Below are 15,007 nucleotides of genomic sequence, written 5' to 3' on the forward strand. Positions count from 1 at the left end.
GTTCTTCTGGTTATCTGCCTTTTTGAATGGAGACTTCAGTTTTTTTCATATCTCCAAGTATCTTCAAATACAAATTATTTAGTGTAGTCCTCAGCAATACCTTAAGGCTGAAACATGACATTCGGGTGAAAGCTGTATCCCAGTGCTGCATAGATAATCAGTAGTCTTGTTAATTCAGAGAGATGGAGCTAACTGTGTCATTGAGAGAGCATGTGGCTGGTTTGATTTGTATCTGGATGCCCCTATTCTTTGAATCTTCCACCCTTTTATGATGTTTATGTTTGTCCTCAGGGGATTAACACTAGACATAAGACAAGTCTCTTGTTTTGTAAAGTGCTTAGTGAGGTATGTCTATGCCTAAGAACATGGGCCTTTGGTTACGACGGAGTTGAGAATGTCGTTTCTTCCACAGGAGGGCAGTCATCATTTACATCAATAACAGACATAGCTGTCAGAGAGGCTCCTCTGCGGAGATTTGCTTTCTAACCATTGAGATGATTTACCCAAATTGGGCCTGTTTTCACAGCTGGATTCTGTGTTTAGACCAGTGAACTCTGGCTACAACCCGTTGGAGACGTGTCGAATTATCTCAAAGATATTACAGATACCATACCCACTCACTGAAGACCCCTCCCAGTTCATGTTGTAAATTTTCTTAGAAGTATTTATGCAAAAACAATAAAAATTGAATGGCACCTTGGTAAAATCCTAAAACCTAACACCTGTTTCTACCGGTTTAAGTCATCATTTTTAAAAGTTCTGCCCTTGGAGCTAAATTAAATATTTTTTTGTCATTATTTGCTTCCACCACTGCTACTTGAAATTTGTACTGAACATCCAAGGAACCCTAAGGATAATTGGCAACATGTGTTCATGTATGCAGTTGTTTCTGATGTAAAAAAAAAAAAAAAGTATTTTGTTTTCCAAGAACAAAGAAGTCTTAATTTTCAGAAATGAAAATTAATCATTTCTAGCAACCAGATGATTGATTGTGTCTTGTCTTATTAATGTAATATAGAAGTTATTTGGTCCTTCGCAATATACACAAATCCTGCCTTAGCACGTTTCAATGAGCATAACAAAGAACAAGGTGCCCTTGAATTGTACGTGTTTCTTTTTCTGCACATCTTTGGCATAGCCTGGAAAGACTGAGTTTGGGGCAGTTGGCATGGGATCACCCATAGTGTTGTTCTATGTATTTTCACATTGTGTAATATACCCTACTGACAGTTTCCCACAGATGTTAGCTCCTGGTGAGCAGAGTTCGTATACTAGTGTGAAGGTCTGACAGTTTTCACACCCGAGAGTCTGTGGCAATGTAACACGACAGTCATAATACAGCAAGTATCTCCTAGTCTGTATAATTTCACATACTCGATTATGATGCACTGGCTTATTTGAAATGATGAATGAAGTGTGCTTGACTCCAAATCAGCATGGTTGGGCCACAGTACTGATTGCTGTTTTTGTTTTTAATTATTGTCAGGTCACTGGTGTAGTTGGCAGGGCTGAACTTCTTTCTTCAATTTTCCTCCTGGCTGCTTTCCTGGCATACACTAAATCAACAGGCGCTGATCACTCCATTGGTAAGTATGTACGAGAAGAAACACATTGACTAACCGAGCATGTATTTGTTAATGTTGTGACAAAGGCAGGAATAGTTGAAAGCCAAATGGGTTTTCAGATGTTAAGAATTAATTATCCATTTCCCAACCACTTTTACCACACACTGAGTGCTTTCCAGATAGTTTAATTAAAATATCTCTAATATAATAATTAAGCTGCTTTTTCTTGTGTTCAATAATTCAATTCATGTCCGCTATAAATGTCGTTCATTGATGCACATATTTGCCGCTTTTCCCACATTAATTAATCATCTGTAATAAATGATTTCAGACATTTAATTGGATTTACACTGAGCTTCTCTAGTTCTCCCTCAGTCCTCTGTTGACAGCAAGCGTGACTTTAAACTCCAGCCCAATCAGTGCTGGATTTTAAGTCATTAATGATTTCCTGTGCACACATAATGTTCCTCCTAAAATATCAATTGTCCTGCAGAAAATGCTTGCCCAAGACCTGTAATCTCTGTGTCCAAACACGTGACAAGTACCATAACAGAAAATGTTATGTCTGTACCTAAAACTGCAAAATCACTAAGCCACAGTCTCCAATACATACATTATTTAACCTTATTTAACACTTCCTGAAAGCTCCCTTAAGCAGTGGATTTCGGGATACTGATCTGACACTACTTTGTTGTAGTGTTTGATGTATGTTGAACCTGCCAATTTGTCAGCAGGCGAGCTGCCAGTTTGTTAAGCCACAGATATACCTCTAGCTATACAAGCTTGTACTGAACCTTCTGTAGCTTGTCTTATGTAGTGTCTCTCTTTTTCTTTTCCAGTTTGGACTCCCATAGCTCTGACAGTCATTTTGGTTGCTGCAGCAACACTGTGCAAGGAGCAAGGAATTACTGTTGTTGGCATCTGCTGTGTCCATGAAGTGTTTGTTGCACAGGGGGTAAGGTTACCGAACATGCTCCTTCCTTGTTTAGATATACACCGATGAGCTGAACCCTGATGACCAACCATGCCTAACCCATGCACCCGTGCTCTAGCTGCAGTGGAGCAGTTTTAATCCAGCACATACCCCATGGCAGTGTCGCTGATTTCTTCTTCTCTTTTCTTTAGCGTCAAAGCAACATGGCCTTGGTCAAAGTCACACAGCACACTGAATACAAGAACCAGCAGTTCGCTTACTGTAATCTATCCCAGATGATGATATACATTATTGCATCGACTGTATATAAGTATGGACAATGTGTCCCCACTTCCTTGCATTGGCCAAATTGACGCTAGATTCCCGGGGATACGGGCAGCAACACGTTGCAAGTTTGAAGCCAGAGTATGTGTAGTCTGGTACAGCAGCCCGTCACCAAAGGGCTGCTCTTGCTTTGGCTTCACTTTTGCTTCACTTCCATCTTTATACTGTGTATCCATTGTTGTTGGTAGATAATTGACATTATTCTCATAGTAGTCATAATGTTTTGGCTCATCAGTGCATTGAATTAATTAATTGATTACTTTTAGACTTGCCTACCGTAGGCAGACTTAATTTTTATCAGTAAACCTTAATCTGGTAACGTGCCATTTAGATTTCATTATATTCCACTAATGACAGAAAACAAATTCGTTGAAAACAAATTCAACTTCACCTTGCCAGGAGAACGTCTACCACTACTTTGCTGTTGCTCGTTTGTCCATCACCATGTAAGTACACCCAAATGATCTGATTGGCCCAGCAGATCTTTGCCGTAGCGTAATCGGTTCCCGACAGACCAACTTTCCGCCACAAAAAACATGTGGGCGGCAAAGTTGGTCTGGCTTCCAGGCTTCAATTTGAAAGGTTCCTCTCAGGAATAACTGGACATCAGAAACATACTGCTTTACTCCAGAATGTTGAGTTAGTCCTTCCTCTTTCTGTCTTTCTCCCCTTTGCAATCTCAGTTCACCCTGCCCATGCTGCTGGATACACTACGACAAGTCCTGCAGGGTAAAGACGGTTTCCCCTATGCTGTCCTCCAAACTCTGCTGAAGCTCATTGTCCTTGTCATCAGCACGCTGCTGCTTGTCATCATCAGGGTCCAAGTCATCCAATCCCAGCTTCCTGTCTTCACCAGGTAGGCAGCGTTACAACTAAATCCATTTTTAACATATGCCAGTGTGGAGACCTTTAAAACTCACCGGTCTTACTTATTCTTACACAGCTTCGAACAAGATTGGTGCAACTATTTTCAGAAAGTTTCGATTTCTTTTCAGCACATTCACTATAAATCAATTGGTTTTGGCCAGTTTGAAAATGATACACGTCCACTGCTGTTGCATGTTTTTCTACACAGAAAGAAAAGACATTTGCAGATACTTCAGGTCAGTAGAATACAGTGAAAAATCATCATTTAAATGTAAATGGATTGCAGGATTACATAAACACATGCTTGTCTGGTTTGTTATTTATATAATATATATATAATATAATAATATAATATAATATATATATATATATTATATAATAGTTTACGTAATGTCTTTATCTATTTCATTAAAGTAGAAAATCTTCCCATGGCCTCTGACTTCCAGAGCCTGAAGAACAGGCCTAGATCTCTTTTGTATCACATTGAAAGCTCTGCATTAAAACAGCTTTACCTGCATTCGCATTGTAGTTGGTCTTATGCAGTGGAGCGGTAATTTCTTGAGAGGTTTCCGTTATGAGGAGTTTAAAGTTCAAAGCCACAACAACTTGTAAACATGTTGTGGCTTTGAACGAAAGAGAAAGAGAACAGATACATTTAAAGAAAAAAAACTTTTTTCTCCCTGTTTTGTTTACTGATTTAGTACAAGTTTGCATCTCTGTGTAATATTTATGCTTATTTTACTAGACCAAGTTCCTTCTGACCCATATTAACACTTTGTATGTTAGTCAGGTCCAATTAAGGGAAACACTCTGCAGATGCTATGAAAAGGAGCAATGATGTGACGTGATGCATTTAGGGATCATTACTCATTTGAAAAGTCTGATCGCTGACAGTATCCAGCTGCTGCACAAGCACAGCTACAGCTGCTCTGTCTGACCGTGATGAGTGAAACTGTAGCTGGACATAGTTTTTGGTTTGATATGTCACAGCCAGAATTGTAACAACTAAAGTCACGGCCATGGTTACAGCCACTGTCATAGCAGCTGCTATGTCTTCCTAAAGCTGCAGTCATAATTCAATCCACAGTCTGTCTCTGCAACAGTCAGTGAATGAGCTGATGAACCTGCTCCACAGGTTTTTTTGTTTCCTTCTCTAAATGCAGTTGTGCCAATATCCAACTGAGTTTGCACGTAGTCTCTCTACTACAAAATACACACTACATGTTTGAGAGGGCAGTCACCTAATTTAGTCTATCAGGTCAACTCGGGTACATTTCTGGCTAAGTGCAGGAAATCTTAAAGATCAATTGAACTTGGATTGAGAACTTACAACATTTACTTAGGGGGCTCCAACCAGCATTTTAACTATCTGGGCCATCTAAAAAAAAAAAAAAAGTCTTATTTTAGCACTATTTGACGTGTTTCCTGGATCAGAGTGGAAAAGAGTGTTTTGTTGTTTTGCCAAAATACAAGTGGCTTTGATGGAAGACTGGCTTCGATAGTTGTCGTAATGTTTGTCTGTGATGATTCTTGGCTGCTGGCACCAGCATGCGTAGCACGCAAGTAGCCAGTTGATGGTACTTTCTCTGCGACCATAGGGCTACAATGAGCTTTGATGTGTGCCTTAGCGTGATCTTAGCGATTTTTGCATCATCCGACCAGCTTTTCTGATGGACTTTATAAAGGTCACAGATCCAACTCTCTATGTGGAATATTGATTTTGATTTACTACTCCAGCTATTTCACTCATTATACAACATGTGTAATCACATTAAGCACTATTTATATGACATTACTGAGTTGTACCGATATATATCTCTTTCAAGGCAGCGAGGTGATCAGTTACGCCCTAACTGAATTCTGACTAGTTTGCATTTCTGTGGAAAACATAACCAGTGTATTCAGATGTTTGTTACTCACGACATTTCGCAGGAATGACTTGATCACTAGCCAACTGTCTGACACAACAATTTAGAAAAAACTGGTCCTGACAACGAAAGCATGTTAGTGCAAGTCCTCCCAGCATTGCCATATCTATAGTTACAAAAAAGTCTTAATAGAAGAGTCTGTGAGAATGATGTGGGTGATACAAGTATGGTTAGAAATTTGGACTATATTCAGATGCATGAGGAAAAAATGTAAGAGGAGCAGGAGACCCTACTATTCCTATTTCCCGTGAAATAATCTATCCAATCAATGGAAAAAGTCACCACATAGTCACCTGAAAGACAACGATAACTAGATTAGAGGACCTCTATCAGTTAGCTTACATAAGTACAGTGTTGCTCACACTGTTTGCTATTGTGTTGCAGCAGTAGAGCTTCACGAGTACTGTACACCATTAGTAGACCGAACCAAAACTCTCTAGTTCCAGTTGGCACATCTTAAAAGCTGCCACTGCCTCCATTCTTTCCAACTGTCTCTTGAGCTGAAACCCTCCCCCTCTCCTGTTTCTCCAACTGAAGACGCATTTGTAACTGGCACGGAACCTAGAACAAAAGGTGACTCCCCAGGAAATGCAGCAAACTGTGGCAGCAAATAAGCCATGAAGCTTGTTGCTGCCTCCCTCCGGCTACTGAAGTAGCTGAATGACCCCAGCACAAGGGGGCCTTCCAGATAACTGCCCCCCCACCCCACCCCACCCCACCGACCCAGGAGAATCTACAAACGTATCTTCAAGATTCTCTTATGACCAGACTCACTTGTTGCTATACAACTACAGGAATATGGCCTGTCTCAGAATTTTATCACCTCTCAGGAGAATGATAGCAGTCACTAAATTGGCTGATAAGTAGTCTGCATCAAAGCTAAACTGGACCTGTCCCTATCCCCTACTATTTAACATGAACTTCCCATCCCTGGACAACTACCAAGAAATGCAAAAGATTGGATCCATAACCTATTTTGGCAAATTATCCACAAATCATTCATGTCAGTTTGGACAAAAGATCAACACCACACCTAAATGATGGTGATATGTTTGACGCAATATTTCTGCAAAGGCTCTGGATCAAAATCAAAGATTAATATCTTCAGATATTCCTCCCCTCTAAAGCACCCAATCCATTCACTATTTCATATTTCTGTGAAGTGTTTTTTGTTGTTGTTGTTGTTGCAATGAAGACAAAGAAAGCAATTTTTTTGTGTCGCTGTACTGCAACTTTTTTGCAAAAAAAGCTTAATGGGCCAGGGCTTAATGGAAAATGCGTGCTGACCATGTCTCATCTCTAAGCCTCTGTGCTTGTTCCCGTGATGAGCCAAGTAGTACAACCTGGTACACTCAATCACGGCAGCACCTGGAAAAACACAAGAGACGAGACCACAAACATACACACATAAGGAGTGCACTGAAGGCATGTAACACTACGGTCCAACAGCTTTCCAATTACGTTTTGTTCACCATCTGTCTTCTGCAGCATCAAAATGGAGCAAAAAATAAAACCTGAGGTGGATAAAGAGATAGGGGTGAGCTTTTTGTGGACATATACAGTTCTTGACTATACTTGAACGGTTACACAATTTTAGTTCTTCAGGTACTATTTTTCAGCACAGTCGACTTGAAGTAATGGATAGTACACTTTAGTGTCAGTAGGTCTGAGTAGGTTTATGCCACAGAGGAATGAACTATATGACAAATATGGCCATTTTACTTTGGTGTCCAGAGTTGTAAAAGTAATTGGACATATGGGTACAAAATGTTTCCTCAACAGAGTTCATGCAGAGAGGTGCTCAAATATTTCAGTCTGTGGTTACCAGGCACATGCCTGTCAATTTAAATTCTTACACTTATCCACTAATGTAAAAAATGTTGGCATGAGCTCAATAAACTAGTGGCTTGCCGCACATTCATTCTGTGTTCAAAGTAAGAACATTTCTTCATGCACATTTGTCAATGCGGCCCAATGTCCCCAAGATCCCGAGGCCCAAGAACTCTGTCCTAACACTGTCTGGAGTTGCCCTTTAACACATGTAGCCGGCAACCAACAAGTGGAACCGCGATAGTTTACAGGAAGGAGCACTCATCCTCATGATGACATCATTGACATCAAAAGTACTTGAATTTGGACATATCTAGTATGTCCACAAAACCGTGGGAAGCAAAAAAGAAAAAAAAATGAAATATGAAGCAACAGTGTGAAAATCATCAGCACACACTCACTACAGGGAATTCTCCACATAGATACTTACTCTAACAGACTCTGTACTTGGTATCTTGGAGGATAAAGACAGTTTAATGTCGTGTCAGACTGATTTGGATGTTTGTGTTCTCAAACACAAATCTCCCTGATGTCTAGAAAATGCAAGGACTGTAGTGCATGTGTGAAACATGCCAAGATAAATGATTTTCTGGCTGTAGGCATACATGTTTCCTGTCAAATGCCAAAGATATTTTATCACACAAGTCTCACAGGATTCACTGCAAGATGCGCACTCAGGGTAAGCCACTAAAACAACCAGGCTGCAGTGCACAAAGAGAACTCTGTAGATAACAGAAGCCATGTGGACTGATGAAATAAAATTCATCCACTATCAATGGAATGAGGACAGTAGAGAAAAAGAAACCCAAAGAGAACGAGGCTGAAAAACTCAAAAACAAGCAGTACTATGAGAAGGTCAGAGAGAGCGTCACCAAAATATAAAATGTCTACCTTTTATGCTTACACATCAAAGATATCTGACTGCATGATGGTGAATTTTTAACAAAACATAAAGTGTGGTGAAAACTTGAAGAAACTCTATTTATTACTATTTCAAGGTACTATGTGATCTCTAGTGTTTGGGCACCATGTGGTAAAAGAGCTGTGCTTGTCACACACTTCTTATTATATATATATATATTGATGTATACCCACTCAAATCAAAGTTGAGACATGACACTGTAATGTAGCATCCATTCTTTGCTTCAAATTGAATGTGCATAAAGTTACAGTTGTCTGCCAGTTTGCTCCTTGGGCTGTAGTTAAAGGCAATATTTCAGTATGAGAAATGCATTTTTATTTTTTAATTCAATTCGGATTTAGATTTCAATGAACTCCATGTGACCAACGAAAATGCAATGCCAAGGGCCAAAAATGTTAATAGTTCTACTGGGTTAAGTACTTATTAAATCTAAACTATTTTGAAATTGTCTGCACAGGATTCAACCTAATGGCATTTAGCATGAAGATAAAATTCCAGAAAATTAGCCTAGATAGTCTAATCCTCTAGGTATAATCCTAAATCTGTCTCCAGACTGTCTAAGGGGAGTTCTATGTTAAAGTCATAACAATACCACATATTTAGATTATCATCTCCCCAACAGTGACTAGTTTCCAGTTTCCACTGAAGTGGTTTTGTAAAGCAGGCTTGGACTACCTGTTTTGACAGCAGCGTTAAGATCGCAAATAGAGATTGGATGTACTTAACTTGAACAAAAAACGCGCTTTAGACGTGAGTTAAAAATACGGCGATATCTGTGAAAGGAAAGGAAGGAAACTGTGAAGACTGCGTTAATTCACAATAAATAAGCATGTGAGCTTGCTTAGTTTAATGTAATCTGTCTGAAGGAGATGATAACAGACGTTTGTTTTAGGTCGCCTCCTGACCTTTCCATTAGAGTTAGAATTGGGGCAAAACTGGACTGATTTAACCCTACCAGGGTACCATAGAGTTTAAGGCACTACAGTGAGATTGTATCTCTCTCTGCCAATGTCGCTGGCTTTATGGTCGGTATGCGGAGCTATAGGGGCATATGAGGAGACAGAAAGTATTGGGTATCCTGCATCAGATTAAGTGAACCTTTTTTTTTCCCAACACATTTGAACGTGCAAGTGCATGATCTTCTTTGTAACAATGCCAATTAAAACAGATTTTATCAGCGCCATGATACTGTCCACATTCCATGAGCTCACACCCACAGGGTACTTTGACGAATGACAGTCACCGCACGCTATTGATTAAAGCCTAATTTGGAGGCACATTGATGTTGATAGGTTTAATGTTCAAACTCTGTTGCCTTAATCTGTGCTGGGAGTAGTAATATGTTTTTTACTTTTAAGAGTGAAGCTACAGTGTGCCAAGGAAAATATGAGCGGAGATTAGGCCTTTTGCAATAATGTGCTCTGGAGAAACTAATCATAGATAGTTGTTTGGCTACAGTAACAGCAAAAATGTAATTGGCACTTGCAAAGACAGCTTTCGAGGAGCTTCATACAGACTTTGAAGCATGGTGGTGAAAATTTGTATGGTTTTAGCATTGGCTCGGGGACTCAACAGCTTGAAGCTGTTGATTCGGCTACTAATTCTGTAACGTATCAAGGAGTGCTTAAAGTTGCCATCTGTCTAAAACTTGATACTGGACCACTGTACAATTTCATCAGGATAAGGATCCAGGATAATAAATGAAGACATAAGCAATGCAATTGCTCAAAAAGAATAAATTCAGGGTCATGAATGTTATCCATTAAAAAGCCAAGATCCCAAGTAAATATTGTGGGGGAGATTTAAAACATCTTGCAACTGAATGAATTTTGGATAAAGAGAGATAAATAATGACACAAAGCCAGAGACTGGTTAGAGCTATGGAAGAGGTCAACAAGAGTTTTTCTTTCTGATAAAGAGAGCAATACTACCTTGTGAGGCCAAGGGTGTGCTGTAAATTGTTTTATGCAATCTCTTAACTTCCTTGTGATGAAATACACCACCTTTATCTGTAGGTACAGCTTAATAGAGGATCAAATTGCGTTTCCAGAGTTGGCAGCAGTTTCCATGGAATTTACTTCGTTTTTCACATGATGCTATTCTTCTGCTGACTTATTAGGTGTTGACAAAGTAAGGTTAGGTACAGAGAAACCAGTGTACTGTAGATTTTTATTAATGCTAAGCACTACTAGGCTCCTACTAAGCATCCACTAGGATTTTGTTGATGTGATCTGTGGGTGCAACACTGCAGTTCAAGCTTTGCTAAACAAATCAGTGGATTTGATGTAAAGCCTAAGGCTTAAATGCTCACCATACCTCGGTCATCTTTTTATTAAGAGGAATGAAAAAGATCACTACATTACATGTTTAAAATGTATGTTAATATCAAGTATTTTGTGAGAAAGTGTCACATGCTCTGTCTTACTACCAGTCCTACCTTGTTAAATCTGGGCCCGTGACTGACCAGATATAGCTTTTTTTATGCACGGAATACAATGTAGGTTTGTGTAGTTGTTAATCTTTAGTCATGGTCCTTATTGCTTTATGCAGGCATGCAAGAGCCACAATACAAGATTTAACACCGGAGACTAGAGAGGACAGGATGTTACGTATAAATTATTTTCTTCTTAAGCTTCCTGGTTATCTCTATTTCAGCAAAGATGTAGACAAGCACTCTGTTCTTGCAAACCAATTTCTAAACACAATATGTCCAGGCTATGAAACCCTCCACTTCATCAGAAAATGTCAGAGATGAGGATACATCTTATGCAACTAAACCACAACCTTTTGCATCTGTCAATATGCTTATTTTAAATGAGCCTGGTTATTTCTCTGCAGAGAAATAACCAGCAATCAACCCCAATAGATTTCTGTCCAACTTCCACTGACAAAATGCAGTCACATGCAACGATAACCTCACCACATCAGAGCGGGTGTAGTTTCTGGAGCCAGGGGCTGCAGTTGTTCTTCGCTGACTGCAAAACACTTCATCAAACACCTTGCTGTTCTCAGATCTGACAGGGGATTGGTTTGTGTTGTATCAGCATAATAATGTTTTAAATTATGTAATTATGTATGCTTATTTTTAGTGTGTTAAGGTTCATGACACATTCTGATTTAAAGTTATTTCAGATATATCACATTGAAGGGTATCTTTGTACTTAACAGTACAGTTAGGAAAAAAGGTTTTCTAAAGTGATCATCAGGATAATATAGGAACTAATCACATTGAGGCTATCTTCAGAAACAGTGCCAAGCTATCCAGTACTATCCAGTACCTTCTTTTCCTTTGCTAACAGTGTCCTGAATCCAGCAAAACAGAATTTCTACACATGTAAAAGGTTAAAGCAGCTGGATTCATTTGATATTATCACTAGTGATTTTTTATGATGTTGCATTCATAACAAGTACCATGTTTTTTTGTCTTGTCTTGTAGTTTTTGACCTCACAATAGTTCTGCCGATATAACATAATTACACACATTTACCTTCTCCTGACCTACCACCTCATGCTTTATTGGCTGAATGTTTTTTTTGTTTTGTTTTTGTCCTCATGTAGATTTGATAACCCAGCAGCAGTCAGCCCCACTCCCACTCGACAACTGACCTTCAACTACCTTCTCCCTGTGAACGCATGGCTTCTACTGAATCCCTCAGAGCTCTGCTGCGACTGGACAATGGGCACCATCCCCTTGGTGGAGTCACTTTTAGACCTTCGTAACTTGGCTACGCTAGTGTTCTACAGTTTTCTGGGCCTGCTTGCTTACCACAGCCTGCGCTACAGACACAGCTCTGCCAAGATTGTCATCATGGTGAGAGGCACTTTGGCTACATTATTCAAAAGCACTTTTATATAATGTGTGTTTCGTTTTTTTTGTTTTACGTTTAATACAAGCTATTTTGTTAAATTAGCTGATTGGACACATTTGAACACATGACTACCCATGTCTAACGTGATTACCCATGTTATCCCACCATGACATGGGGTGTTTTCCTTTCTCAGTTTCGAACTGCTCCATAAATTCTTTAAGGTGTCAAGGTGAGGTTACTGTGGATGAAAGTCCACGACCTTCAGCATTCCTGGGTCTTCTTTGGTCTTAAATTACTTCTTCAAAACTTGGAGGTGTGCTTCTGCTCGTTATTCTGTTGTAGTAGAAATCAACCAGCAAATCAGAGGGTAGAGCATGCCTCTGAAGAATGGAGTTCTTCTGGTCTATGGCCAAGGTGAAATTATTTCAGTGCGTCTGTCCAACTCCAGAGTAGCAAAACAGCCCAGACAATTACTGACTCAGATCCGCATCTCTTGGCCTCATCAGTATTATACATAAATATATACTTTTTTTTTTTGACCACCATGAAATGCTCAATATGTCACAGGCTGGATATATGCGTATTTGTATGTATGAGTACTAGTGAGCTGGAACATTGGTTGTGTGCATGTTGAGAATAGAGTACATGCTCAAGATTGTAAGACACGCATAAAGACCATGTTCATGGTTGCCTGTATCTGTGCTATGTATTGGCGCCGTGAATGCACAGCTGGCGATTTGTCAATATCATTTTAAAATATGATGTGGAAACCTGCAAAAATAATGGAGAAACAATCCTTCCATGGCCAAAAACAGAGGGAAGACAATGGGAAAGGCATGTTTTCTTCATCACTCAGCAGATGGCTAAGACATTTTGCCAATCACTGGCCCACTGAGACCAATTTTTCACAAAATATCTGAATAACATAAAGTTTTTTATCTGAGTTCCCTGATGTACCCTCTTGTGCAATCCTCCAGTAAGACACAGTAAAAAGGCAAGCTTGTTTAATACAGCGTCCAAATCGAACCTATAGTTAAAAGGTAGTTTAACTCAAGGCTTTTGGAAGTACTTGTTGACCGGGTCTTCAATGCTGTTTTCATCAGATTCTATATCTGTGATTAATAGAAGGCTCTGTTACACAAGACTACCTTTGTTTTGAGATGTTTAAGTTGCAAAATAAATAATTCTACGGTGTCTTTCAGTTGCAAAACCAGTCTTTCATCTTTTCCCTCCTTGTGAAACAAATGGAGGCTTTGCAGTTCCAGGGCTTCCAGTTCTTTCCAGTTTCCACTGTCTCCTGATATTTTAACACTATACATCCTTTCTTCTTCTCCATTTGTCTGTGTAATTACTGCACACTATTCAAATAGCTTTGAATAGCTCCATTAGATGCAAACTGTTTAGAAATGAATGAACCCCTTTTGCATTTATTTATTTTTTTTACACGACATAGGAGGGAACAAGACTGGCGTTATAAAACCATGGACTAAATTGGTTCCTCGTGTCCAACAGCCGCATCCACCGATTAATAGACCTAACAGATAATGGTCTTTGACTTTATTTTACTACGTTGGGTATTGGATCAACATATTAGCCCTTATTACGTCAGTCAATATCTGCCTGAGACCAATTTTATTCTGGTTGCCTCTCATAAATGGAAGAATTGGAGTGATATACACTAATATGCATTGTAGCATCTGTAACTGAAGAAAATCAAGAATGAAGAACATAATGGCTCACGTAATCAAACGAGATATTTTTAGCAGACCAAATCAACAAAACTAGGCCATACTGCTCTGTACAAAACAGCAATAAAACATCAGCTATTGCTGGATTGCTGAAGGGATGAATGGGTAGTGATTGTTCATTGTGGGAAACAGAAACAAATTAGCAACTGTTGTGCAATAGACCCATGTCTCTTGTACTTGAAGGTCAGTAAACTTCCACACAAAATTGTTTTAAGTTTCAGTTCTAGAAAGGGGATCGCAAATCAACACAAAATAAACTGAATTATGACATTTGCAGTGTTTATTCTGGTTTGCTTAGAGCATTTTGGACTATGTTGCATAACAATATCATACCACATCAACCTATTTAGCATCACTGTAAAGCTGCCAGCTGCCTCACATGGAACATGAGACCCTTTAAATAGTTTTAAACACTTTCCACTGAGGGGAGCTAATCTGGAGAGCCTTAACCCAATTATGGTGGCTGCTGGTTGTTAGCAGGAGCTGTACAATACAAGTGACTCTGTTTCATTTGATTAATCATGTAATTGTGTTGTGTCAGTAGTGGAAGTAGTGGCAGTAGTTTAATTATAATTATTTAAAACACAAACTGGCATGTAGTTATTACATATGCCAACCATATTTAATTTAATTCCATTTGATGGTCATTCAACTGTACAGATACACCAATCACCCACAACATTATGACCACTGACAGGACAAGTGAATAACACTGACCACTTCTGACAATTCAGTGTTCTGCTGGGAAACTTTTGGACCTGGCATTCACTCATGCGGATGTAACTTAGGCATGTACCACCAACCTAGACCAGACGAGGCACACCCACCCAACAGCAGTGACACTTCTTGATGGCAGCAGCTATCCCCAGCAGGGATAACGGCAACATCTGTTTCCAGACACCCTCAGAAGGCCCATGTCTATTCCCTGAGGTGTCACAACTGGCACAAGGGAGACCTATGCAGTATTAGGAAGTTATGCCTGGTTGGTTTAAGGAGCAGATTAAAATGAGGAAAGATTTCAAAGATAGCAATAAAATTTAAAATAACTACTTGATTTGCATAATACTGCACACAAAGTCA

At 39.4% G+C, this 15,007-nt stretch overlaps 1 protein-coding gene across 3 annotated transcripts in view; it reads left to right on the forward strand.

Moving 5' to 3' along the window:
• Window positions 1–15,007, forward strand: part of tmtc3 (transmembrane O-mannosyltransferase targeting cadherins 3) — a 32,138-nt gene that overhangs the window by 5,773 nt on the left and 11,358 nt on the right. For all 3 annotated transcript variants that reach the window (XR_007113608.1, XM_047597404.1, XM_047597405.1), the window contains exons 4-7: window positions 1,487–1,586; window positions 2,405–2,520; window positions 3,507–3,679; window positions 11,929–12,181. Coding sequence is in view for 2 of the 3 variants with exons in the window: in XM_047597404.1 (XP_047453360.1) it covers window positions 1,487–1,586; window positions 2,405–2,520; window positions 3,507–3,679; window positions 11,929–12,181 (642 nt within the window). In the remaining variant the exon portion in view is untranslated. The remainder of the gene's footprint in view (window positions 1–1,486; window positions 1,587–2,404; window positions 2,521–3,506; window positions 3,680–11,928; window positions 12,182–15,007) is intronic.

The sequence above is a fragment of the Mugil cephalus genome, chromosome 10 (assembly GCF_022458985.1).
Source record: "Mugil cephalus isolate CIBA_MC_2020 chromosome 10, CIBA_Mcephalus_1.1, whole genome shotgun sequence".
NCBI lineage: Eukaryota > Metazoa > Chordata > Actinopteri > Mugiliformes > Mugilidae > Mugil > Mugil cephalus.